Genomic DNA, 26,821 nt, shown 5'->3' with positions numbered 1-26,821 from the left:
ATTAAACAAGAATTTTCTCCTCTTCTTCTTCTTCCTTCCCTTCCTCCTCCTCATCTGCCTTCACCTGCTCCTCCTCCTTCTCTTTAATTCATTGTGGTACAGAGGCAAAACGGCCGCCATTTTTGCCGAGGCAAAAAATACCGAAAATTCCCCTCACAAGCCGCAATGCATTGTGGGTACCGAGGCAAATTCTCTGCATCTTCCTAAAGCGGAAATCCGAGCTTTAAACAAGAACTTTCTTCTCTTCTTCTTCTTCCTCCTCCTCCTCCTCCTTCTACTCCTCATCTTTAATTCATTCTGGATGCAGAGACAAAACCACCGCCATTTTAACCGAGGCAAAAAATACCAGAAGTTTTCCTCACTGACCGCAAAGCACTGTGGGTACCGAGGCAAATTCTCCGCCATCTTTACCGAGGCAAAAACCCCGGAAGCGCCTCTTTCTGGCGCAATGCATTGTGGGTACCGAGGCAAATTCTCCGCCATCTTTACCGCGGCAAAAACCCCGGAAGCGCCTCTTTCTGGCGCAATGCATTGTGGGTACCGAGGCAAATATTTCCGCCATCTTTACCGTGGCAAAAACCCGGAAGCGCCTCCACCTTGCGCAATGCATTGTGGGTACCGTGGCACAAATCCTCCCTCTTACCGAGGCGGAAGTGCTGGCTTTAGACCGGAAGTTGCCCCTGGGCATTGTGGGCCGGCGATGGCGGCCATGAGGGCGGTGTATCTGCTGCGCTCCGCCGCTCCCCGGGGCCGGGGCCGGGGCCGAACCTACGTGGGGTTCACGGTGGATCCGCGGCGGCGCCTCCGGCAGCACAACGGCGGCAGGAGGAGAGGGGGAGCCCGCAGGACCAGCGGCAGAGGGCCCTGGTGGGGGGATGGGGGGCGATTTGGGGGGGTTTAATGGGATTTGAGGGGAATATGGGGGGTTTAAAGGGATTAAAAGGGGGTTTAAGGGGGGTTTTGGGGGGTTTAAAGGGATTAAAAGGGGGATTTGGGGGCGTTTAATGGGATTTAAGGTGGATTTGGGGGGCTTAAGGGGGGGGTTTAATGGGTTTAAGGGAGATCTTGGGTGGGTCTGAGAGGTTTTGGGGGTTTAAAGGGATTAAAAGGGGGGGTTTAGGGGGTTTAATGGGATTTAAGGGGGGTTTGGTGAAGTTTAAAGGGATTAAAAGCGATTAAAAGGGGGATTTGGGGGGGTTAATGGGATTTGAGGTGGATTTGGGGGAGTTTAAAGGGAATAAAAGGGGATTTAAGGGGGGTTTTGAGGGGTTTAAAGGGATCAAAAGCAACTAAAAGGGGGATTTGGGGGGGTTTAATGGGATTTTAGGAGAATATGGGGAGTTTAAAGGGGGTTTTAATGGGTTTAAGGGAGGTCTTGGGGGGGTCTGAGGGGTTTTTGGGGGTTTAAGTGGATTAAAAGGGGGATTTGGGGGCGTTTAATGGGATTTGAGGTGGATTTGGGGGGTTTAAAGGGGGTTTTTTTGGGTTTAAGGGATATCATGGGGGGTTTGAGGGGTTTTGGGGGGTTTAAGGGGCGTTTAAAGGGATTTAAAGGGGGTTTAAAGGGGGTTTAATGGGATTGAAGATGATTTAACGGGGGTTTGGGGGAGTTTAAAGGGAATAAAATGGGGATTTAAGGGGGTTTTTGAGGGGTTTAAAGGCATTTAAAGGGATTAAAAGGGGGTTTTTGGGGTTTTCATGGCATTTGGGGGGAATATGGGGGTTTAAAGGGGGTTTTAATGGGTTCAAGGGAGATCTTAGGGGGGTCTGAGGGGTTTTGAGGGGTTTAAAGGGGGTTTAAATGGATTCAAATGGGGATTTGAGGGGTTTTAGTGGGATTGAAGAGGATTTAAGGGGGGTTTGGGGGAGTTTAAAGGGAATAAAAGGGGGATTTGGGGGTGTTAATGGGATTTGAGGTGGGTTTGGGGGAGTTTCAAGGGAATAAAAGGGAGATTTAAGGGGGGTTTTAGGGGTTGAATGGGATTTTATGTGCTTTAAAGGGGCATTTCGGGAGGTTTTATGGGATTTAAGGGGGGTTTGGGGGAGTTTCAAGGGATTTAAAGGGATTAAAAGGGGGATTTGGGGGGGTTAATGAGATTTAAGGGGGGTTTGTGGGAGTTTAAATGGATCAAAAGGGGGATTTAAGGGGGATTTTGAGGGATTTAAAGGGATTAAAAGGGGGATTTGGGGGGGTTTAATGAGATTTAAGGTGGATTTGGGGGGTTTAAAGGGAGTTTTAATGGGTTTGAGGGAGGTCTTGGGGGGGTCTGAGGGGTTTTGGGGGGATTAAAGGGATTAAAAGGGGGATTTGGGGGTTTTTAATGGGATTTAAGGGGGGTTTGTGGGAGTTTAAAGGGAATAAAAGGGGGATTTAAGGGGGTTTTTGAGGGGTTTAAAGGCATTTAAAGGGATTAAAAGGGGGTTTTTGGGGTTTTCATGGCATTTGGGGGGAATATGGGGGTTTAAAGGGGGTTTTAATGGGTTCAACGGAGATCTTAGGGGGGTCTGAGGGGTTTTGAGGGGTTTAAAGGGGGTTTAAATTGATTCAAATGGGGATTTGAGGGGTTTTAGTGGGATTGAAGAGGATTTAAGGGGGGTTTGTGGGAGTTTAAAGGGAATAAAATGGGGATTTGGGGGCGTTAATGGGATTTGAGGTGGATTTGGGGGAGTTTCAAGGGAATAAAAGGGAGATTTAAGGGGGGTTTTAGGGGTTTAATGGGATTTTATGTGCTTTAAAGGGGCATTTCGGGAGGTTTTATGGGATTTAAGGGGGGTTTGGGGGAGTTTCAAGGGATTTAAAGGGATTAAAAGGGGGATTTGGGGGGGTTTAATGAGATTTAAGGTGGATTTGGGGGGTTTAAAGGGAGTTTTAATGGGTTTGAGGGAGGTCTTGGGGGGGTCTGAGGGGTTTTGGGGGGATTAAAGGGATTAAAAGGGGGATTTGGGGGTTTTTAATGGGATTTAAGGGGGGTTTGTGGGAGTTTAAATGGATCAAAAGGGGGATTTAAGGGGGATTTTGAGGGATTTAAAGGGATTAAAAGAGGGATTTGGGGGTTTTTAATGGGATTTAAGGGGGTTTTGGGGGTATAAGTAGGATTTTTTGGGGGGATTTAAGAGGGATTTGGGGCAGTTTAAACGGGATTTAAGTGGAATTTTTGGGCGATTTGGGGACTTCAAAGGGGATTTGGGGCGTTTCAGGGGTTTTGGTGAGAATTTGGGGGGGTTTCAGGGGGATTTAGGGGGTTTAAGGAGGATTTGGAGAGGTTAAAAAGGGTCTGGGAGGGGCCCTAAGGGGGTTTCGGGTGGGAAAATATGCTAATGAGTTGTAAATGAATTAGCCTGATTAGTTATTTCCAATTTAAAATGAATTTAATTTGGTTTTTTTTCCATAAAAGGGAAATGGAACTCTTCGTCCACGGCTTCCCCTCCGACGTCGCCGCCCTCAGGGTGAGCCACGCCCTCTCTTAAGCCCCGCCCACCTCATTAAAACACACCAAACCCCTACTCCAGGCCCCCCCCACTTCCAAACCCCACCCCTATAAGCCCCGCCCACAATGCTAATATTAATTATACAACTCTTCCTTTAAGCCCCTCCCACTTTTAAACCCCACCCATCTAAGCTCCGCCCACATTATTAAACCCAATTAAAAGTCATCCCTGTTAAGCTCCTCCCACCTATAAGACCTCACCCATTTAAGCTCCACCCACCTCATTAACATATATTTAAACTCCTCCTCTTTTAATTAAAGACCCTCCCGCTGATAAAATACAAATTTAAGCTCCGCCCAATGAAGCTCCATTCCTTTAAGCCCCTCCCACTAAATTTAACCACACCCACTTTTGCCTATCTTTAAGCCCCACCCACCTAATGATTGACAATTCTAAGCCACACCCACTAAGCCCCGCCCAGTCAATTATTTAAGGCTCCACCCACTTAACCTCCACCCCTTTAAGCCCCACCCTAAGCCACGCCCACATAAGCCTCACCCCATTTAAGCCACTCCCACCTTTTAAAACTATTTAAGCCCCGCCCCAAAAGCTCCTCCCACTCATTTACCCTTTATTTTAACTCCGCCCACTTATTTTAACCCCACCCACAAAGTAGCTCCACCCACTTAAGCCCCGCCCATCTCATTAACCCCAACAAAACCCCTCCCCTTCATGGAAATCCCCACCCACTTAAGCTCCGCCCCTTTCTTCTAGTTCGAGTGGGCGTGGCAACACCCAAACTCCTCCCGCAGCCTCTTGGCCCCGCCCACCCGCCGCCCCCGGGAGCAGCCAATCAGCTTCGCCCTCCGCCTCCTGCCCCGCCTCCTCCGGGCCCCACCCTGGTCCCGCCTCCCGCTTAAAATCTGCTGGCTCCGCCCACCGCGCCCCGCCCTGGAGTTGGCTCCGCCCCCGCACGTGGTAGAGGAGGAGTGGGCGGGGCTGCCACGCCTTAAAAGGAGAAAGAGGCGGAGCCAAGAGGTGGAGGTGGAGAATTGTGGGTGTGGCCTGTGTGGCGAGGTAAGAGGAGTGGCTTAAAGGGGCGGGGCTTAAACGGGTGGGGCTAAAAGGGGTGAAGTTTAAAAGGGGGAGGAGCTTAGATTGGCTTGGTGATGTGGGTGGGGCTTAAGATGGGTGTGGTTTATGAAGGGGAGGAGTTCAGGGGAATTAATGAGGTAGGTGGGGCTAAAATGGGTGTGGCTTGATTAACCTTTAAGTGGGCGGAGCATAAATGCCATTTCAAAGTGGGAGGGGCTTGAAATGGGTGGAGCTTAACTGGGTGTGGGTCAAAGTGGGAGGGGCTTAAAGCTTGAAACTTTGATGGGGTGGAGCTAAAATGTTTAAAATGCAAATTTATGCACTTTGGGGAAGGATATTCAGGGTTTTTACCTTTCCACGCCCCTTTTAGGCGCAGGCCACGCCCCTCCTGCGCTGTCCCCGCCCCCAGTGCAACATGGCCGCCCATCCCCCGTGCCTGGCCCGGCTCTTCCTGGCCCTGGAGCCGCTGCAGCTGCTGCCAGTAGGGGGCGCCTGTCCCAGGTGAAAAAGGGGGCGGGGTTTGTCTTTGGGGGCGGGGCTTGCTGTTCAGAGGTTTTTACCTTATAAGGAAACATTTCAAGATGGCTGCCGAGGGGCGGGGCTTGTTTTAAGGCCTTTTTTCCTTATAAGGAAAGGATTCAAATGGTTGCTAGGGGGTGGGGCTTGTTGCCAGGGTACTTTTAACCATATAAGGTGTATTATTTCTAGGGGGCGGGGCTTGTTTGGCCTCCTATTTTCTCTATACGGAACTGCACCAAGATGGCTACCAGGGGGTGGAGCCTGTTGCTAGGGGGTGGGGCTTGTTGCTAGGAATGCTTTACCTTATAAGGAAGTTGTCTAAGTGGTTGCTAAGGGGCGGGGCTTGTTGCTAGGAGAGGATTTTCCTTATAAGGAAAGCTTTTAAGTTGTTGCTAAGGGGCGGGGCTTGTTGCTATGGGGGGATTTTCCTTATAAGGAAAGGTTTTAAGTTGTTGCTAAGGGGCGGGGCTTGTTGCTATGGAAGGATCTTTCTTATATAGAAACATTTTAAGTAGATTCTAAGGGGCGGGGCTTGTTGCTAGGGAAGCATTTTCCTTATAAGGAAAGGTTTTAAGTCGTTGCTAAGGGGCGGGGTTTGTTGCTATGGGAGGATTTTCCTTATAAGGAAAGGTTTTTATTGTTGCTTAGGGGCGGGGCTTGTTGCTAGGGAAGCATTTTCCTTATAAGGAAAGGTTTCAAGAGGTTGCTAAGGGGCGGGGCTTGTTGCTATGGGAGGATTTTCCATATATGGAACGGTTTCAAGAGGTTGCTAAGGGGCGGGGCTTGTTGCTAGGGAAGCATTTTCCTTATAAGGAAAGTTTTCAAGAGGTTGCTAAGGGGCGGGGCTTGTTGCTATGGGTGGGTTTTCCTAATAAGGAAATAGCTGGTGTGGGCGGGGCTTGAGCAAGGGGGTGTGTCCTCACTCTGACGCCACCCCCAGGTGCCACACCCACCTCCTGTGGGGAGATCTGATTCGCCGCTGCCTGGGAGAGGCGGAGCCTGAAGAAGAGTGGGCAGAGCCTGATGACATCATCCCAAGCTCCGCCCCCACATGAAACCACGCCCACAATGAGTTTTTATCGTTTTTAATTAATTTATTATTAATAAAACTTATTTATTACAATATAATTAATTTGTTTATCGTTATTAAATGAGTATGGCTTGTTGGGCCACACCCCTATGATGTCATTTCCCTCTTGCCCCTCCCCTTTTGGCCGCCATTTTGTGACGTCGAATTCCGTTTTTTACTAATTTTTTACCTTTTTTTTTTCACTTTTTTTCCCGTTCTTTTTCCTCAAAGTCATTTTTTGAAATCTTTCAACCCCTCCCAAAAAATTGGGGATTTTTACCCCAAATTTTGGGGCTCTTCTTAATAATTTTAACCACAAAACTCCTAATTTTCCCCTCAAAATTCTCCTTTTTTTCCCTAAAAAAAAAAAAACATTTTCCCCATAAAACTCCCAATTTTTTCCTCTAAAATATCCCAATTTCTCTTTTACGAAAACCACGTTATTTCCCATAAAACCCTTATTTGTGCCCCCAAAAAAGTCCAAGTTTTCCCCTCAAAATTCCCATTTATTCCCCCCAGAAACCCCAATTTTCACCAGAAAAATCCCAATTTTTCCCCATTAAAAAAAAATATTTTTTTTCATTTTTTCCCATTTAAATTCCATTTTTACCCCTCAAAACCCCAATTTTTTTCCCATTTTCCCCTCCCCCGCTAATTCTGGGCCGCCCTTTCACAATTTTGAGTCGTTTTACCCAAATTTTGGGTCGTTTTCCCCCGATTTTCACTTTTTTTTGGTCTCTTTGCAGGCCACCACGTAGCGCTGGGCCACGTTCAGGGGCGGGGAGTACCCGTCGGCGTAGGAGGTGTCCTCGAAAAGCACCGAATAATCATCCTGCGGCTGCGAAATTTGGGGAAAAAATTCGATTATTTGGCGAAAATTTTAATTAAAAATACGCCATGCCCTTAAATTATGCCCTTATAAGGTAACAGGTGCATAGCAACAAGCCACACCCCCTAGCAACTGCTTAAAAGGCAATGTCTTTGCTTAGCAACAAGCCACGCCCCTTAGCAACCCCCTTAAAAGGTATTAGCTGCCCTAGCAACAGGCTCCACCCCTTAGCAACCTCTTAACAGCCCCCAAGCAACAAGCCCCGCCCCTTAAGAACCACCTTATATGGCAATGGCTGACCTTAGTAACAAGCCCCACCCCTTAGCAACCCCCTTATATGGTAATACCTCCCTTAGCAACAAGCCACACCCATTAGCAACACCCTTATATGGAATTAATTCCCCTAGCAACAAGCCCCACCCCTTAGCAACCCCTTAAAAAGCACTACCTCAGCATTTCCCTTATATGGCAATAACTCCCTTAACAAGCCACACCCCTTAGCAACCCCCTTATATGGTGAGTTCCCCTAGCAACAAGCCACACCCCTTAGCAACCCCCAACAGCTCCCTAGCAACAATCCCCGCCCCTTAGCAACTTCCTAACAGCTCCCTAGCAACAAGCTCCGCCCCTTAGCAACTCCTTCCTAGCTCGCACAGCGCCCCCTAGCGGCCGCAGGGATTTCTGGGTTTTTTTCCCAAAATTCCTCATTTTTGGGGGGATTTTTGGGTCGATTTTGGGGTCACACCACATAGATGTCAATGACTCACCTTAGCAACAAGTCACACCCCTTAGCAACCCCTTATATGGCAACAGCACCCTAGCAACAAGCCCTGCCCTTAGCAACCCCTCATAAAGCACTACCTCAGCATTTCCCTTATATGGTAATACCTCCCTTAGCAACAAGCCACACCCCTTAGCAACCCCTCATAAAGCACTACCTCAGCATTTCCTTTATAGGGCAATACCTCCCTTAGCAACAAGCCACACCCCTTAGCAACCCTCTTATATGGTATTAGTTCCCTTAGCAACAAGCCACACCCCTTAGCAACCCCCTTATATGGCAATAGCACCCTAGCAACAAGCCACACCCCTTAGCAACCCCCTTATATGGTATTAGCTCCTATAGCAACAAGCCACACCCCTTAGCAACCCCCTAACAGCTCCCTAGCAACAAGCTCCGCCCCTTAGCAACTCCTTCCCAGCTCGCACAGCGCCCCCTAGCGGCCGCAGGGATTTCTGGATTTTTTTCCCAAAAATCCTCATTTTCGGGGGGATTTTCGGGGCGAATTCCGGGGATTTCGGGGTCACACAACATAGATGACAATGATGCACCATAGCAACAGGCCACACCCCTTAGCAACCCCTCATACAGCAATACCTCCGCATTTCCCTTATATGGCAATAACTCCCTTAACAACAAGCCACACCCCTTAGCAACCCCCTTATATGGCAACAGCACCCTAGCAACAGACCACACCCCTTAGCAACCCCTCATAAAGCACTACCTCAGCATTTCCCTTATATGGTAATACCTCCCTTAGCAACAAGCCACACCCCTTAGCAACCCCTTCATAAAGCACTACCTCAGCATTTCCCTTATATGGTAATACCTCCCTTAGCAACAAGCCACACCCCTTAGCAACCCCTTAAAAAGCACTACCTCAGCATTTCCCTTATATGGTAATACCTCTCTTAGCAACAAGCCACACCCCTTAGCAACCCCCTTATATGGCAATAGCACCCTAGCAACAAGCCACACCCCTTAGCAACCCCCTAACAGCTCCCTAGCAACAATCCCCGCCCCTTAGCAACTTCCTAACAGCTCCCTAGCAACAAGCTCCGCCCCTTAGCAACCCCTTCCTAGCTCGCACAGCGCCCCCTAGCGGCCGCAGGGATTTCTGGATTTTTTTCCCAAAATTCCTCATTTTCGGGGGGATTTTTGGGGCGAATTCCGGGGATTTTGGGTCGGGCACTCACGCGCTGGGGCGGGGCGTGGATGAGGGCGCGGTAGAAGCAGGTGGTCTGCGGGTACAGGGCCAGCACCAGCTGGTCCTTGTGGAACAGCGCCTCGGGGTCGGTCTCGGGGTTGGTTTTCCACTGGGGCAGGGGGATGATGCGGCGGCGGCTCAGAGTGTGGCGCCTGAACGGGGGGAAAATGGGATTTAGGGGGGAAAAGTGGGGAAAAAATGGGATTTTTATAGGGGGAAAATTGGGGAAAAAATGGGATTTTTATAGGGGGGAAAATTGGGGAAAAATGGGATTTTTATAGGGAAAAACGTGGGGGGAAATTGGGAAAAAATGGGATTTTTATAGGGTAAAAATTGGGAAAAATGGGATTTTTATAGGGAAAAAAATGGGGGAAAATTGGGAAAAAATGGGATTTTTATAGGGAAAAAATTGGGAAAAAATGGGATTTTTATAGGGAAAAAAGTGGGGGGAAATTGGGGGAAAAATGGATTTTTATAGGGGAAAAATTGGGAAAAAAATCGGATTTTTATAGGGAAAAAAGTGGGGGAAAATTGGGGGGAAAATGGATTTTTATAGGGAAAAAATTGGGGAAAAATTGGGAAAAAAATGGGATTTTTATAGGGAAAAAATTGGGGGGAAATTGAGAAAAAATGGGATTTTTATAGGGAAAAAATTGGGGGGAAATTGGGAAAAAATGGGATTTTTATAGGGAAAAAAGTGGGGGGAAATTGGGGGAAAAATGGATTTTTATAGGGAAAAAATTGGGGAAAAATTGGGAAAAAATGGGATTTTTATAGGGAAAAACGTGGGGGGAAATTGGGAAAAAAATGGGATTTTTATAGGGAAAAAATTGGGAAAAAATGGGATTTTTATAGGGGGAAAATTGGGAAAAAAATGGGATTTTTATAGGGAAAAAAGTGGGGAAAAATTGGGGAAAAATGGGATTTTTATAGGGAAAAAATTGGGAAAAAATGGGATTTTTAGAAGGGGGAAAATTGGGGAAAAATGGGATTTTTATAGGGAAAAATTGGGGGAAAATTGGGATTTTTATAGGGAAAAAATTGGGGGGAAATTGGGAATTTTATGGGAAATAATTGGGGAAAATTTGGGATTTTTAGGGGAAAATATGGGATTTTTAGGGGGAAAAATTGGGATTTTTTATGGGGAAAAATTAGGGAAAAGTTGCGGAAAAATTGGGATTTTTATAGGGGAAAATCGGGGAAAAAATTGGGAAAAATTTGGGATTTTTAGGGGGGAAAATTGGGATTTTTTTAGGGGGAAAATGGGATTTTTAGGGGGAAAAATGAGGAATTTTATGGGAAAAAATTAGGAATTTTATGGAAAATGTGGGAATTTTGTCAGGAAAAAATTGGGGGAAAATTGGGATTTTTATGGGGAAAAGTTGGGGAAAATTTGGGATTTTTATGGGGGAAAATTGGGAAAAAAATGGGATTTTTATAGGGAAAAAAGTGGGGGGAAATTGGGAAAAAATGGGATTTTTATAGGGGGAAAATTGGGGGAAAATTGGGAAAAAAATGGGATTTTTATAGGGAAAAAATTGGGGGGAAATTGGGAAAAAATGGGATTTTTATAGGGAAAAAATTGGGGGAAAATTGGGAAAAAAATGGGATTTTTATGGGGGAAAATTGGGAAAAAATGGGATTTTTATAGGGGGAAAATTGGGAAAAAATGGGATTTTTATAGGGGGAAAATGGGAAAAAAAAGGGATTTTTATAGGGGGAAAATTGGGGAAAAATGGGATTTTTATAGGGAAAAAAGTGGGGGAAAATTGGGAAAAAATGGGATTTTTATAGGGGGAAAATTGGGGAAAAATTGGGAAAAAAATGGGATTTTTATAGGGAAAAAATTGGGGGAAAAATTGGGAAAAAATGGGATTTTTATAGGGGGAAAAGTGGGGAAAAATTGGGGGGAAAATGGATTTTTATAGGGAAAAAATTGGGGGAAAATTGGGGGGAAAATGGGATTTTTATAGGGGGAAAATTGGGAAAAAATGGGAAAAAAATGGGATTTTTATAGGGAAAAAATTGGGGAAAAATTGGGAAAAAAAAGGGATTTTTATAGGGAAAAAAGTGGGGGAAAATTGGGAAAAAATGGGATTTTTATAGGGGGAAAATTGGGAAAAAATGGGATTTTTATAGGGGGAAAATTGGGGGGAAAATGGGATTTTTATAGGGAAAAAAGTGGGGGAAAATTGGGGGGAAAATGGATTTTTATAGGGGGAAAATTGGGAAAAAAATGGGATTTTTATAGGGAAAAAAGTGGGGAAAATTGGGAAAAAATGGGATTTTTATAGGGAAAAAATTGGGAAAAAATGGGATTTTTATAGGGAAAAAATTGGGAAAAAATGGGATTTTTATAGGGAAAAAAGTGGGGGAAAATTGGGAAAAAATGGGATTTTTATAGGGAAAAAATTGGGAAAAAATGGGATTTTTATAGGGAAAAAAGTGGGGGAAAATTGGGAAAAAAATGGGATTTTTATAGGGGGAAAATTGGGAAAAAATGGGATTTTTATAGGGAAAAAATTGGGGGAAAATTGGGAAAAAATGGGATTTTTATAGGGAAAAAATTGAGGGAAAATTGGGAAAAAAATGGGATTTTTATAGGGGGAAAATTGGGAAAAAATGGGATTTTTATAGGGAAAAAATTGGGGGAAAATTGGGAAAAAATGGGATTTTTATAGGGAAAAAAGTGGGGAAAAATTGGGAAAAAAATGGGATTTTTGGGGGGAAAAATTGGGGGGAAATTGGGATTTTTGTGGGGAAAAAATGGGATTTTATGGGGGGAAATTGGGGAAAAGTTGGGGGAAAATTGGGATTTTTTAGGGGGAAAATTGGCGGAAAATTGGGAATTTTATAGGGAAAAAATTGGGGGGAAATTGGGAATTTTATGGGGAAAAACTGGGATTTTTAGGGGGGAAAATTGGGAATTTTATGGGGAAAATTGGGATTTTTATAGGGAAAAATTTGGGGGAAAATTGGGAATTTTTATAATGAAAAATTGGGAATTTTATGGGAAATAAGTGGAGAAAATTTGGGATTTTTATGGGAAAATATTGGGGGAAAATTGGGATTTTTATGGGAAAAAATTGGGATTTTTAGGGGGAAAATTTAGGGGAAAACTGGGATTTTTAGGGGGAAAATTGGGAATTTTAAGGGGAAAATTGGGGAAAAGTTGGGGAAAAAATTGGGATTTTTAGGGGAAAAAATGGGAAAAAATTGGGATTTTTAAAGGGAAATATTGGGGGGGAAATGGGATTTTTATACGGGGAAAAATTGGGGAAAAATTGGGATTTTTGTGGGGAAAAATTGGGAATTTTATGGGGAAAAATTGGGATTTTTATAGGGGAAAATTGGGGGGAAATTGGGATCTTTATGGGGAAAAATTGGGGGACAAATAGGATTTTTATGGGAAAAAATTGGGGGAAATTTGGGATTTTTATAGGGAAAAATTGGGAATTTTATGGGAAATAATTGGGGGAAAAATGGGATTTTTATGGGGAAAAATTGGGATTTTTATGGGAAAAATTGGGAAAAAATTGGGGGAAAATTGGGATTTTTTACGGGGAAAATTGGGATTTTTCGGGGAAAAATCAGGAAAAAAAATTGGGAAAATTTTGGGATTTTTAGGGGGAAAATTGGGAATTTTATGGGAAAAAAATTGGAATTTTTATGAGAAAAAATGGGATTTTTAGGGGAAAAATTAGGGAAAATTGGGATTTTTATGTGGAAAAATGGGGAAAATTTGGGACTTTTATGGGGAACAATTAGGGATTTTTAGGGGGAAAAATGGGAATTTTATGAGGAAAAATTGGGGAAAAATTGGGAATTTTATGGGGAAAAATTTGGGGGAAAATTGGGATTTTTATGGGGAAAATTGGGGGGAAATTTGGGATTTTTATGGGAAAAATTGGGGAAAATTGGGGCAAATTGGGAATTTTTTAGAGAAAAATTGGGATTTCTATGGGGAACAATTGGGATTTTTTAGCGGGAAAAATGGGAATTTGGGATTTTTATGGGAAAATATTGGGGGAAAATTGGGATTTTTATGGGGAAAAATTGGGGGAAAATTTAGGGGAAAACTGGGATTTTTAGGGGGAAAATTGGGAATTTTAAGGGGAAAATTGGGGAAAAGTTGGGGAAAAAATTGGGATTTTTAGGGGAAAAAATGGGAAAAAATTGGGATTTTTAAAGGGAAATATTGGGGGCGAAATGGGATTTTTATACGGAAAAAATTGGGGGAAAATTGGGATTTTTGTGGGGAAAAATTGGGAATTTTGGGGGGGGAAATTGGGAATTTTTGGGGGAAAATTGGGATTTCTATGGGGAAAAAATGGGATTTTTAGGGGAGAAAATGGGATTTTTTTAGGGGAAATTTGGTAATTCTATAAGGAAAACTGGGATTTTTAGGGGGGAAAATTGGGAATTTTATGGGGAAAAATTGGGATTTTTATAGGGGAAAATTGGGGGGAAATTGGGAATTTTTATAGGGAAAAATTGGGGGAAAATTGGGATTTTATAGGGGAAAATTGGGGAAAAGTTGGGGGAAAATTGGGATTTTTATACGGAAAAAATTGGGGAAAAATTGGGATTTTTGTGGGGAAAAATTGGGAATTTTTTTGGGGAAAAATTGGGATTTTTATAGGGGAAAATTGGGGGAAATTGGGAATTTTTATAGGGAAAAATTGGGAATTTTTTGGGGGAAAATTGGGATTTCTATGGGGAAAAAATGGGATTTTTAGGGGAGAAAATGGGATTTTTTTAGGGGAAATTTGGTAATTCTATAAGGAAAACTGGGATTTTTAGGGGGGAAAATTGGGAATTTTATGGGGAAAAATTGGGATTTTTATAGGGGAAAATTGGGGGGAAATTGGGAATTTTTATAGGGAAAAATTGGGGGAAAATTGGGATTTTATAGGGGAAAATTGGGGAAAAGTTGGGGGAAAATTGGGATTTTTTACGGGGAAAATTGGGATTTTTCGGGGAAAAATCAGGAAAAAGAAATTGGGAAAATTTTGGGATTTTTAGGGGGAAAATTGGGAATTTTATGGGAAAAAAATTGGAATTTTTATAAGAAAAAATGGAATTTTTAGGGGAAAAATTAGGGAAAATTGGGATTTTTATGTGGAAAAATGGGGAAAATTTGGGACTTTTATGGGGAACAATTAGGGATTTTTAGGGGGAAAAATGGGAATTTTATGAGGAAAAATTGGGGAAAAATTGGGAATTTTATGGGGAAAAATTTGGGGGAAAATTGGGATTTTTATAGGGAAAAATTGGGAATTTTATGGGAAATAATTGGAGAAAATTTGGGATTTTTATGGGAAAATATTGGGGAAAAATTGGGATTTTTATGGGAAAAAATTGGGATTTTTAGGGGGAAAATTTAGGGGAAAACTGGGATTTTTAGGGGGAAAATTGGGAATTTTAAGGGGAAAATTGGGGAAAAGTTGGGGAAAAAATTGGGATTTTTAGGGGAAAAAATGGGAAAAAATTGGGATTTTTAAAGGGAAATATTGGGGGGGAAATGGGATTTTTATACGGAAAAAATTGGGGAAAAATTGGGATTTTTGTGGGGAAAAATTGGGAATTTTATGGGGAAAAATTGGGAATTTTTGGGGGGAAAATTGGGATTTCTATGGGGAAAAATTGGGATTTTTATAGGGGAAAATTGGGGGGAAATTGGGAATTTTTATAGGGAAAAATTGGGAATTTTATGGGAAATAATTGGGGGAAGAATGGGATTTTTATGGGAAAAAATTGGGGAAAAATTGGGATTTTTATGGGAAAAATTGGGAAAAAAATTGGGGGAAAATTGGGATTTTTACGGGGAAAATTGGGATTTTTAGGGGAAAAATCAGGAAAAAAAATTGGGAAAATTTTGGGATTTTTAGGGGGAAAATTGGGAATTTTATGGGAAAAAAAATTGGAATTTTTATAAGAAAAAATGGGATTTTTAGGGGAAAAATTAGGGAAAATTGGGATTTTTATGTGGAAAAATGGGGAAAATTTGGGACTTTTATGGGGAACAATTAGGGATTTTTAGGGGGAAAAATGGGAATTTTATGAGGAAAAATTGGGGAAAAATTGGGAATTTTATGGGGAAAAATTGGGGGAAAATTGGGATTTTTATAGAGAAAATTAGAATTTTTATGGGGAAAAATTTGGGGGAAATTTGGGATTTTTATGGGAAAAATTGGGGAAAATTGGGGCAAATTGGGAATTTTTTAGAGAAAAATTGGGATTTCTATGGGGAACAATTGGGATTTTTTAGCGGGAAAAATGGGAGTTTTTATGGGGGAAAATGTGATTTTTTTTAGGGCAAAAAATGGGAATTTTTGAGGGAAAAAATGGGATATTTATGGGGAAAAATTGGGAATTTTATGGGAAAAATTGGGGGGAAATTGGGATTTTTAGGAGGGAAAAAATTGGGGGAAAATTAGGATTTTTAGGGGAAAAAATGGGATATTTTTGGGGGAAAATTGGGATTTTTATGGGGAAAAATGGGAATTTTTATGAAGAAAAATTGGGATTTTTTGGGGGAAAATCTGGGAATTTTTTGGGGGCGGTTTGGGAGGATTTTGGGGCCTTTGAAGGCGAATTTTGGGGATTTTTGTCCTCACTCACTCCTTGCCTTCCTCGTCGATGTCGTCGACCTCGTACCTGGGGGGAGGCGGCAAAACCCAAACTCAGAGGGCAAAATTCCCGATTTTCCAGCCAAAATTCCCGATTTTCCACCCAAAATTCCCAATTTTCCACCCAAAATTCCCAATTTTCCAGCCAAAATTCCCAATTTTCCACCCAAAATTCCCGATTTTCCACCCAAAATTCCCGATTTTCCACCCAAAATTCCCGATTTTCCAGCCAAAATTCCCGATTTTCCACCCAAAATTCCCGATTTTCCAGCCAAAATTCCCGATTTTCCAGCCAAAATTCCTGATTTTCCACCCAAAATTCCCGATTTTCCACCCAAAATTGGGAATTTTCCAGCCAAAATTGGGAATTTTCCACCCAAAAATTGGGAATTTTGAGCCCAAAAATTGGGAATTTTCCACCAAAATTGGAAATTTTCCAGCCAAATTTGGGAATTTTCCAGCCAAAATTGGGAATTTTGAGCCCAAAATTGGGAATTTTCCACCCAAAAATTGGGAATTTTCCAGCCAAAAATTGGGAATTTTCCACCCAAAAATTGGGAATTTTCCACCCAAAAAATTGGGAATTTTGAGCCCAAAAATTGGGAATTTTCCACCAAAATTGGGAATTTTGGAGCCCAAAAATTGGGAATTTTCCACCCAAAATTGGGAATTTTCCACCCAAAAATTGGGAATTTTGAGCCCAAAAATTGGGAATTTTCCAGCCAAAATTGGGAATTTTGAGCCCAAAAATTGGGAATTTTCCACCCCAAAATTGGGAATTTTCCACCCAAAAATTGGGAATTTTGAGCCCAAAAATTGGGAATTTTCCAGCCAAAAATTGGGAATTTTGAGCCCAAAAATTGGGAATTTTCCACCCCAAAATTGGGAATTTTGAGCCCAAAAATTGGGAATTTTCCAGCCAAAAATTGGGAATTTTGAGCCCAAAAATTGGGAATTTTCCACCCCAAAATTGGGAATTTTGAGCCCAAAAATTGGGAATTTTCCAGCCAAAAATTGGGAATTTTCCACCCCAAAATTGGGAATTTTCCAGCCAAAATTGGGAATTTTCCGCCCAAAAATTGGGAATTTTGAGCCCAAAAATTGGGAATTTTCCAGCCAAAATTGGGAATTTTGAGCCCAAAAATTGGGAATTTTCCACCCCAAAATTGGGAATTTTCCAGCCAAAATTGGGAATTTTGAGCCCAAAAATTGGGAATTTTCCACCCCAAAATTGGGAATTTTGACCCCAAAAATTGGGAATTTTGAGCCCAAAAATTGGGAATTTTCCACCCCAAAATTGGGAATTTTGAGCCCAAAAATTGGGAATTTTCCAGCCAAAATTGGGAATTTTCCAGCCAAAAATTGGGAATTTTGAGCCCAAAAATTGGGAATTTTCCACCCCAAAATTGGGAATTTTGAGCCCAAAAATTGGGAATTTCCCAGTCAAAATTGGGAATTTTCCACCCCAAAATTGGGAATTTTCCAGCCAAAAATTGGGAATTTTCCAGCCAAAAATTGGGAATTTTCCAGCCAAAATTGGGAATTTTCCACCCCAAAATTGGGAATTTTCCGCCCAAAAATTGGGAATTTTCCAGCCAAAAATTGGGAATTTTGAGCCCAAAAATTGGGAATTTTCCACCCCAAAATTGGGAATTTTGAGCCCAAAAATTGGGAATTTTCCAGCCAAAAATTGGGAATTTTGAGCCCAAAAATTGGGAATTTTTCCAGCCAAAATTGGGAATTTTGAGCCCAAAAATTGGGAATTTTCCACCCAAAAATTGGGAATTTTCCAGCCAAAAATTGGGAATTTTGATTCCAAAAATTGGGAATTTTCCACCCAAAAATTGGGAATTTTCCAGCCAAAAATTGGGAATTTTGATTCCAAAAATTGGGAATTTTGATTCCAAAAATTGGGAATTTTGAGCCCAAAAATTGTGAATTTTCCACCAAAATTGGGAATTTTCCACCCAGATTTGGGAATTTTCCAGCCAAATTGGGATTTTTCCAGCCAAAAAAAATGGAATTTAGGCCCAAAAAAAGTGAATTTTGAGCACAAAAAATCCAATTTTAAACCCAACAAAGTGAATTTTGGCCTGAAAAAGTGAATTTTGAGGCAAAAATAGCAAAATTTGAGGACAAAAATGCTAATTTTGAGGTAAAAAAAGTGAATTTTGGCCTAAAAAAGTGAATTTTGAGAGCAAAAATATGAATTTTGAGGTCAAATAAAGTGAATTTTGCCCCCAGAAAGTGAATTTCAAGGCCAAAAAAGTGAATTTTGAGGGCAAAAGTGCAAATTTTGAGGGCAAAAATGTGAATTTTGAGGTCGAATAAAGCGAATTTTTGCTCTAAAAAGTAAATTTTCAGGGCAAAAATGCAAATTTTGCGGTAATAAAGTGAATTTTGGCCTAAGAAAGTGAATTTAAAGGGCTAAACTGCAAATTTTGAGGGCAAAAAAGCAAATTCTGAGGTAAAAAAGTGAATTTTGGCCTAAAAAAGTGAATTTTGAGGGCAAGAATGCAAATTTTGAGAGCAAAAATGTGAATTTTGAGGTAAAATAGGGTGAAATTTGGCCTGAAAATTGAATTTTGAGGGCAAGAATGTAAATTTTGAGAGCAAAAATGTGAATTTTGAGGTAAAATAGGGTGAAATTTGGCCTGATAATTAAATTTTGAGGGCAAAAAGGCGAATTTTGAGGGCAAAAAGGCGAATTTTGAGGTAAAAAAGTGAATTTTGGCCTAAAAAAGTGAATTTTCAGGGCAAAAATATGAATTTTGAGATCAAATAAAGTGAATTTTGCCCCCAGAAAGTGAATTTCAAGGCCAAAAAAGTGAATTTTGAGGGCAAAAATACAAATATTGAGATAAAAGAGTGAATTTTGGCCTAAAAAAGAGAATTTTGAGGGCAAAAATGTGAATTGTGAGGCCAAAACCGCGGATTTTGAGGTCGAAAAAAGTGAATTTTGCCCCAAGAAAGTGAATTTTGAGGCCAAAAAAGTGAATTTTGAGGGGAAAAAAGCAAAATTTGAGGTAAAAATGCAAATTTTGAGGGCAAAAGGTGAATTTTGAGGGCAAAAATGCAAATTTTGAGGTGAAATAATGTGAATTTTGCCCGGAAAAAGTAAATTTTGAGGTAAAAAAGTGAATTTTAAGGGCTAAAATGCAACTTTTGAGGGTAAAAAATGCAAATTCTGAGGTAAAAAAGCAAATTTTGAGGGCAAAAAAGCAAATTTTGAGGTGGAATAAAGTGAATTTTGCCCTGAAAAAGCGAATTTTGAGGGCAAATATGCAAATTTCGAGGGCAAAAAAGCAAATTTTGAGGTGAAATAAAGTGAATTTTGGCCTAAAAAAGCAAATTTTGAGGGCAAAAAAGCAAATTTTGAGGTAAAAAAGTGAATTTTGGCCTAAGAAAGTGAATTTTAAGGGCTAAAATCCAAATTTTGAGGGCAAAAATGCGAATGTTGAGGTGAAATAGTAAATTTTGAGGCCAAAAATGCAAATTTTGAGAGCAAAACCTTGAATTTTGAGGTGGAATAAAGTGAATTTTGGCTGGAAAAATTCCATTTTGAGGGAAAAAAGTGAAGTTTGAGGCCAAAAATGCAAATTTTGAGGTGAAAAAGCAAATTTTGAGGGCAAAAATATGAATTCTGAGGTCGAATAAAGCGAGTTTTGCCCTGAAAAAGTGAATTTTGAGCCCAAAAAGGCAAATTTCGAGGGCAAAAATGTCAATTTTGAGGGCAAAAATATGAATTTTGAGATCAAATAAAGTGAATTTTGCCCCGAGAAAGTGAATTTCAAGGCCAAAAAAGCAAATTTCGAGGTCGAACAAAGCGAATTTTGCCCGGAAAAATCCAATTTTGCCCCACCAATGGGATTTTTGGGCTGAAAAAAGGGGATTTTGGGCGGCGACTCACTTGTTGGCGGCGTGGCTGTAGCTGACCACCTCGGCCAGGATCCACTGCTCGTCGCCCTCCAGCGCCTTCACCCTGGCGGCCACTTTGTCCCCGGGCTTGGCCACGTAGTCCCCGGCGGCCGGGACGGCCCCGCAGAGCGGAGGAGGCCTGGGGGGGATAAAAAATCCCCGTTGAAATCGCCCTAAAAATAGCCCCAAAGTTCCCTGGAATCCCGCCGCGGAATTGTCCGGAATCGCCAAAGGTTCCCTCGAAATTCCGGGGGAAAGTTCGGGAGTTCTCCATAAAAATTCACCAAAAATTCAACAAAAATTCACCGAGTTTTATCAAATATTTGGAAAAATTCGCCCCAAAAAAATCCTATGAATTCCCAAAAGTTCCCCCAAGAATTCCCAAAAATTCACCAAATTTTCCCAAATATTTTTAAAAACTACCCCCAAAAAATTCCTAAAAATTCCCCCAAGAATTCCCAAAAACTCACCAAATTTTCCCAAATATTTCCAAAAATTTCCCACCAAAATTCCTCTAAATTCCCAAAAATTCCCCCCAAAATTCCCCCAAGAATTCCCAAAATTTCCCCCAAGAATTCCCAAAATTTCACCAAAATTTCCCAAAAATTCTCCCCAAAAATTCCTCTGAATTCCCAAAAATTCCCCCAAGAATTCCCAAAAATTCACCAAATTTCCCAAAAATTCACCAAATTTCCCCAAATTTTCCCAAAAATTCCCCCAAGAACTCCCAAAAATTCGCCAAAATTTCCTAAAAATTCCCCCCAAAATTCCCCCAAAAATTCACCAATATTTCCCAAATTTTTCCAAAAAATTCCTCCAAGAAATCCCAAAAATTGCCCCAAGAATTCCCAAAAATTGCCCCAAAATTCCCCCCAAAAGTTCCTCTAAATTCCCAAAAATTCCCACAAGAATTCCCAAAAATTCCCCCAAAAATTCCCGAAAATTCCGCCAAGAATTCCCAAAAATTCCGCCAAGAATTCCCAAAAATTCACCAAAATTTCCCAAATATTTTTAAAAACTCCCCCCAAAAAATTCCTAAAAATTCCCCCAAAATTTCACCAAATTTTCCCAAATATTTCCAAAGTTTCCCTAAAAAAATTCCTCTGAATTCCCAAAAATTCCCCCCAAAATTCCCCCAAGAATTCCCAAAATTTCACCAAAATTTCCCCAAAATTCCCCCCAAAAGTTCCTCTAAATTCCCAAAAATTCCCCCAAGAATTCCCAAAAATTCACCAAGTTTTCCCAAATATTTGGAAAAATTCCGCCCCAAAATATTGCTCTGAATTCCCAAAAAAATCCCCCAAGAATTTCCAAAGATTCACCAAAATTTCCCCCAAAAAATTCCTCTGAATTCCCAAAAATTCACCAAAATTTCCCATAAGAATTCCCAAAAATTCCCCCAAGAATTCCCAAAAATTCTCCAAAATTTCCCAAAAATTCCCCCCAAAAATTCCCCCAAGAACTCCCAAAAATTCACCAAAATTTCCCAAAAATTCCCCCCAAAATTCCCCCAAAAATTCCCAAAAATTCACCAATATTTCCCAAATTTTTCCAAAAATTCCTCCAAGAAATCCCAAAAATTGCCCCAAGAATTCCCAAAAATTGCCCCAAAATTCCTCCCAAAAGTTCCTCTAAATTCCCAAAAATTCCCCCAAGAACTCCCAAAAATTCCCCCAAAAATTCCCAAAAATTCACCAAAGTTTCCCAAATTTTTCCAAAAATTCCTCCAAGAAATCCCAAAAATTGCCCCAAGAATTCCCAAAAATTGCCCCAAAATTCCCCCCAAAAGTTCCTCTAAATTCCCAAAAATTCCCACAAGAATTCCCAAAAATTCCCCCAAAAATTCCCAAAAATTCCGCCAAGAATTCCCAAAAATTCACCAAAATTTCCCAAATATTTTTAAAAACTCCCCCCAAAAAATTCCTAAAAATTCCCCCAAAATTTCACCAAATTTTCCCAAATATTTCCAAAGTTTCCCTAAAAAAATTCCTCTGAATTCCCAAAAATTCCCCCCAAAATTCCCCCAAGAATTCCCAAAATTTCACCAAAATTTCCCCAAAATTCCCCCCAAAAGTTCCTCTAAATTCCCAAAAATTCCCCCAAGAATTCCCAAAAATTCACCAAGTTTTCCCAAATATTTGGAAAAATTCCGCCCCAAAAATATTGCTCTGAATTCCCAAAAAAATCCCCCAAGAATTCCCAAAGATTCACCAAAATTTCCCCCCAAAAAATTCCTCTAAATTCCCAAAAATTCACCAAAATTTCCCATAAGAATTCCCAAAAATTCCCTCAAGAATTCCCAAAAGTTCACCAAAATTTCCCCCAAAATTCCTCTGAATTCCCAAAACTTCCCCCAAGAATTCCCAAAAATTCACCAAATTTTCCCGAAAATTCCCCCAAGAATTTCCCCCCAAAATTCCTCTAAATTCCCCCCAAAAATTCCAAGAATTCCCAAAAATTCCCCCCAAAAATTCCCCTAAATTCCCAAAAATTCCCCCAAGAATTCCCAAAAATTCACCAAATTTCCCAAAAATTCCAACATTTCCCACAAAAATCCCCTCAAATTCCCCATAAAAATCCCCCAAAATTCCCCCAAATCTGTCCAAAAATTCCTAAAAATTCCGCCAAAATTACCCAAAAATCTCCTTTTATTCCCCCCAAATCTCCATTTCTTCCCCCCAAATTCCCCGTTTTTCCCCCCAAATCCCATTTTTCTCCTCTTTACCCTGCAAAAACCCTTATTATTCCCCAAAATTCCTATTTTTTCCCAATTTTTTCCCATTTTTCCTCACTTTTCCCCGGCCTTCCCAATCCACAGCGCCAGCATCACTGGCACCACAACCCCCTGCTTTTTCCCTCCAAATTCCCCATTTTTCCCCACAAAATCCCCCTTTTTTTAACCAAATCTCTCTTTACCCTCCCAAAACCCTCATTATCCCCCAAAATTCCCATTTTTTCCTCAATTTTTCCTCACTTTTCCCCGGCCTTCCCAATCCACAGCGGCACCATCCTCAGCACCCTGAAATCTCCTTTTATTCCCCCCAAATCTCAATTTCTTCGCCCCAAATTCCCCGTTTTTTCCCCCCAAATCCCATTTTTCTCCTCTTTACCCTGCAAAAACCCTTATTATTCCCCAAAATTCCCATTTTTTCCCCAATTTTCCCCCAATTTTCCTCACTTTTCCCCGGCCTTCCCAATCCACAGCGCCAGCATCACTGGCACCACAACCCCCTGCTTTTTCCCTCCAAATTCCCCATTTTTCCCCACAAAATCCCCCTTTTTTTAACCAAATCTCTCTTTACCCTCTCAAAACCCTCATTATTCCCCAAAATTCCCATTTTTTTCCCCGATTTTTCCTCACTTTTCCCCAGGCTTCCCCCTCCACAGCAGCACCATCCTCAGCACCCTGAAATCTCCTTTTATTCCCCCCAAATCTCAATTTCTTCCCCCCAAATCCCATTTTTCTCCTCTTTACCCTGCCAAAACCCTTATTATTCCCCAAAATTCCCATTTTTACCCATATTTTCCCCAATTTTTCCTCACTTTTCCCCGGGCTTCCCAATCCACAGCGGCAGCGTCATGGCCGACTGCTGCAGCAGCGTCATCAGCACCCCCCTCCTCATCGTCTTCCTGGGCGGCTCTGCCTCGCTGTAAATCCCGGCGATTTTTGCCGCTGGAATTAAAAAAATAAAAATTAAAAATAAAAAACAACCAAATTCCACCAAATTTTGTGGGATTTGGGCGGAATTTTGAGGGTTTTGAAGGGGTTTGAGGCGTTTCCCGCCTTTTTTCCGGCCGTGAGGGGAGCGGTGTAGTAGCGCCCCCTAGCGGCCGTACCGATGCGGCGCTCCTCGAGCAGGGATTTGATCTCGGCGATTTTATCCAGAGCTCTCCGGAGGACGCTGAGGGGGACAAAAAAATGAGGGAAAAAAGGTAAAAAATGGGGGAAAAAGTGGAGTTTGGAAGGTGGGAAGGGGTGGGGGAGAGAAAAGGGGGGGTTTTGGGGGAAAAAGAGGGGAGGAGGGGGTGGAGAATGAGGGGTTTTGGGGAAAATTAGGAGGGAATTGTGAGGGGAAAATGTGGGGGGGGAAAGGAAAATTAGCAGGGAAACAGGAGAAATTTGAGAGGAAAAAGAGAAGATCTGAAGGGGGAAAGAGGAAATGAGGGGGAAGTGGGAATTTGAAAGGATAAAGAGGGAATTTGAGAGAAAAAGCAGAAATAGGAGGTGGAAAAAAAATCTGAGGGCAAAAAGCGGGAATCTGAGGGGGAAAAGTAGGAACCTGAGGGAGAAAAGTGGGAATCTGGAGAGATAAAGGAGGAATTTGATGGAAGAAGTGGGAATCTGAGGAGGAAAAGCAAAAATCTGAGGGGAAAATGTGGAAATTAGCAGGAAAACAGCAGAAATCTGAGGGGGGAAAGAAATCTGAGGGGGAAAAGTGGGAATTTGAAGGGATAAAGAGGGAATTTGAGAGAAAAAGCAGAAATTGGAGGTGGAAAAAAAAAACCTGAGGGCAAAAAGTGGGAATCTGGAGAGGTAAAGAAGGAATTTGAAGGGAAAAGTGGGAATCTGAGGGGAAAAAAGTGGGAAGCTGAGGGAGAAAAGGGGAAATTGGCAGGGAAACAGCAGAAATCTGAGGGAGAAAAGTGGGAATTTGAAGGGATAAAGAGGGAATTTGAGAGAAAAAAGCAGAAATCTGAGGACAGAAAGCAGAAATCTGAGGGCAAAAAGTGGGAATCTGAGGGGGAAAAGCAGAAATCTGAGGGAAAAATGTGGAAATTAGCAGGAAAACAGCAGAAATCTGAGGGGGAAAAGAAATCTGAGGGGGAAAAGTGGGAATTTGAAGGGATAAAGAGGGAATTTGAGAGAAAAAGCAGAAATTGGAGGTGGAAAAAAAAAAACCTGAGGGCAAAAAGTGGGAATCTGGAGAGGTAAAGAAGGAATTTGAAGGGAAAAATGGGAATCTGAGGGGAAAAAAGTGGGAAGCTGAGGGAGAAAAGGGGAAATTAGCAGGGAAACAGCAGAAATCTGAGGGAGAAAAGTGGGAATTTGAAGGGATAAAGAGGGAATTTGAGAGAAAAAAGCAGAAATCTGAGGACAGAAAGCAGAAATCTGAGGGGAAAAGTGGGAATCTGAGGGGAAAAAGTGGAAATCTTGAGCAATAAAGCAGAAATCTGAGGGGAAAAGTGGAAGTCTGAGAGAAAAAAAGTGGGAATTTGAAGGGATGAGATGGGAATCTGAAGGGATAAAACAAAAATTTGAGGAATTTGGGGGTTTTTTTGGTTTAAAAATGGGAATTCTGGACTCACTTGCACTCGGCCTCGGCGTCGGCCTTGGCTGTGGTGTAGAGCCCTCGGAGCTTGGTGCGGTAATAGGGGGAAACTGAAGGGGATTTTGGGGGTCAAAATGTCCCAAAAACCCCCAAAATCCCCCCTGAAATTCCCTCTAAATCCCAGAATTTGTTACTTTTGTTCTCCGTCTGCATCCGCTCGTGCGTCTTCTGGATGTTCACCAGGTTGTGCTCGCTGCGGGAGCGTTCCTCCTGAGGGGAAAGTTGGGGGAAAAATTGGGGAAATGAGGAAAAAAGGGGGAAAGTTGGGGAAAAAGAGGGGAAATGAGGGAAAAAAGGGGGGAAATAAGGAAAAAAAGGAGAGGAAAAGGGGGGGAAATGAGGAAAAAAAGGAGGGAAAAGAGGAGTTTTGGGTTTATAAAGGGGGAGTTATGAGGGAAAAATTGGGAAATTTGGAGGTTGGAGTTAATAAATGGAGAATTAGGAAGGAAAATGAGGGATTTTGAGAGGTAGGAATTAAAAAATAGGAAATTTTGAGGGAAAGATGAGGGGTTTTGAGGAGTTGGAGCTAATAAATGGAGATTTTTAGGAAGGAAATGAGGGATTTGGGGGACTGGAGTTAAGAGATGGAGATTTTTGAGGGAAAAATGAGGGATTTTGGGGGTTGGAGACAATAAAAGCAGATTTAAGAAGACAAAAATTGGGGATTATGAGGGATTGGGAGGGATAAAGGCGATTTTGAGGGGGAAAAAGGAGGGAAAATGGGGATTTGAGGGGGATTTTAGTCAATTAAGAGGAATTTGGGGTAGAAGCAGGTGATTTGGGGGCAAGAAAAGGTCAATTTTATGGTGAAATCGGTCAATTTTAGAGTAAAATTTGGGAATGTGGTATAAAATGGGCCATTTTGCAGGAGGAATTGCCAGGTTTATGGTAAAATAGGTGATTTTAAAACTAGACATGCTCGATTTTTGGGTAATATGAACGCTTTAGGGCTAAAAATGGGTGATTTTGTGAGGTTTGTGAAGAGAACCCGGAGATTTTGAGGGGAAACGTGGGGTTTGTGAGGGGAAAATGCAAATTCGTGACGGGAAAATGCAAATTCCTGAGGGGAAATGAGGGAAAAACAAGAGGTCCGTGAGGGGAAAAAAAGTTTATTTGGGGGTGAAATGGGTGATTTTTGGGATCCGTGACGGGAAGAGGTGATTTTCGGATGAAATGGCTGATTTTGGGGGTCCGTGAGGGGAAAAAGGAGAGAAATAACGGGACCGGTGTGGACAAATAGGGGAAAAGCGAAGCAAACGGGGATCGGGGATGGAAAATGGGGGAGCCTAAGAAAGAAAGAGAAATTCTGAAAGAAAATTTAAATATCCTGAATTAAATTGCGGTACCTGCGTCTGTTTAATGAGCTGGTGCAGCTCCCCCAGCAGCTCCGCGATGCGGGAATCGGCCGAGACCAGCGCCATGACGGGGATGGAGGGGGGGGGGGACAAAATGGCTGCGGCTCCTGAGGGGAGCAGCGGGAGGAAGGAGGGGCGGGACAAAATGGCGGCACCGCCTCAGAGTGGGTATAAACCACGCCCATAACGCACCATATATGGTTAAAGACACGCCTTTTCTCCTTATATGGTAGACAACCACGCCTACATATTATTATTAACACCATCTTAAAACACGCCCACAAATTTTCTTAAAAGGATTCCCTCCTGGTAAAGCCACGCCCTCCATCTCCTAATATGGATTCTCCGCCCTTTAAGCCACGCCCCCTATGCAAAATAAGGGTTACCCGTGGAAATGTCACGTGCGCGCGGTGTCACATGACCAGCGCCCAACATGGCGGACGAGGAACCGCTGCTGCCGCCGGGTGAGAGGCAAAAATGGGGAATAAAAATGGGGATAAAAGCCGGGAATTCGAGAGAAAAACCGGCATAAAAAGCCGGAATTGAAACCGGAAAAAGGGGCCGGGAATGGGCTCGGGAAGGGGAACCGGGAGCGGGGAACGGGGCACTAAAAGTGGAGCGGGACGCAAAACCGACCCCAAAATCTCCCAAATTTGC

General features: G+C 42.1%; 2 protein-coding genes across 3 annotated transcripts; one reads left to right on the top strand and one right to left on the bottom strand.

The window, feature by feature from the left end:
• The first annotated feature begins 666 nt into the window (after nt 1–666).
• Nucleotides 667–6,171, top strand: LOC119696798 (structure-specific endonuclease subunit SLX1-like). The gene is made up of 5 exons (XM_038126646.1): nt 667–867; nt 3,396–3,447; nt 4,204–4,506; nt 4,895–5,025; nt 5,984–6,171. The coding sequence occupies exons 1-5, from the start codon at nt 701–703 to the stop codon at nt 6,096–6,098; spliced, it is 768 nt and encodes a 255-aa protein (XP_037982574.1). The 5' UTR covers nt 667–700; the 3' UTR covers nt 6,099–6,171.
• SGF29 (SAGA complex associated factor 29) lies at nt 6,117–26,311 on the bottom strand. 2 transcript variants are annotated; one of them, XM_038126645.1, is made up of 9 exons: nt 26,156–26,311; nt 24,944–25,019; nt 24,787–24,859; nt 23,317–23,381; nt 23,023–23,152; nt 19,472–19,618; nt 15,554–15,589; nt 8,919–9,081; nt 6,117–6,950 (listed from the first exon to the last, which is right to left on the bottom strand). In XM_038126645.1, exons 1-9 carry the CDS (start codon nt 26,228–26,230, stop codon nt 6,834–6,836), a joined length of 882 nt encoding a protein of 293 aa, XP_037982573.1. In that variant the 5' UTR covers nt 26,231–26,311; the 3' UTR covers nt 6,117–6,833. The 2 variants fall into 2 exon arrangements, with proteins under 2 accessions (XP_037982573.1, XP_037982572.1); XM_038126644.1 differs by lacking the exon at nt 15,554–15,589 and having other exon boundaries at nt 26,156–26,310.
• Between the last annotated feature and the right edge of the window lie 510 nt (nt 26,312–26,821).

This window comes from Motacilla alba, unplaced genomic scaffold (assembly GCF_015832195.1).
Source record: "Motacilla alba alba isolate MOTALB_02 unplaced genomic scaffold, Motacilla_alba_V1.0_pri HiC_scaffold_35, whole genome shotgun sequence".
In the NCBI taxonomy this organism is placed as follows: domain Eukaryota; kingdom Metazoa; phylum Chordata; class Aves; order Passeriformes; family Motacillidae; genus Motacilla; species Motacilla alba.
This window is presented reverse-complemented; position numbering and strand designations above follow the sequence as displayed.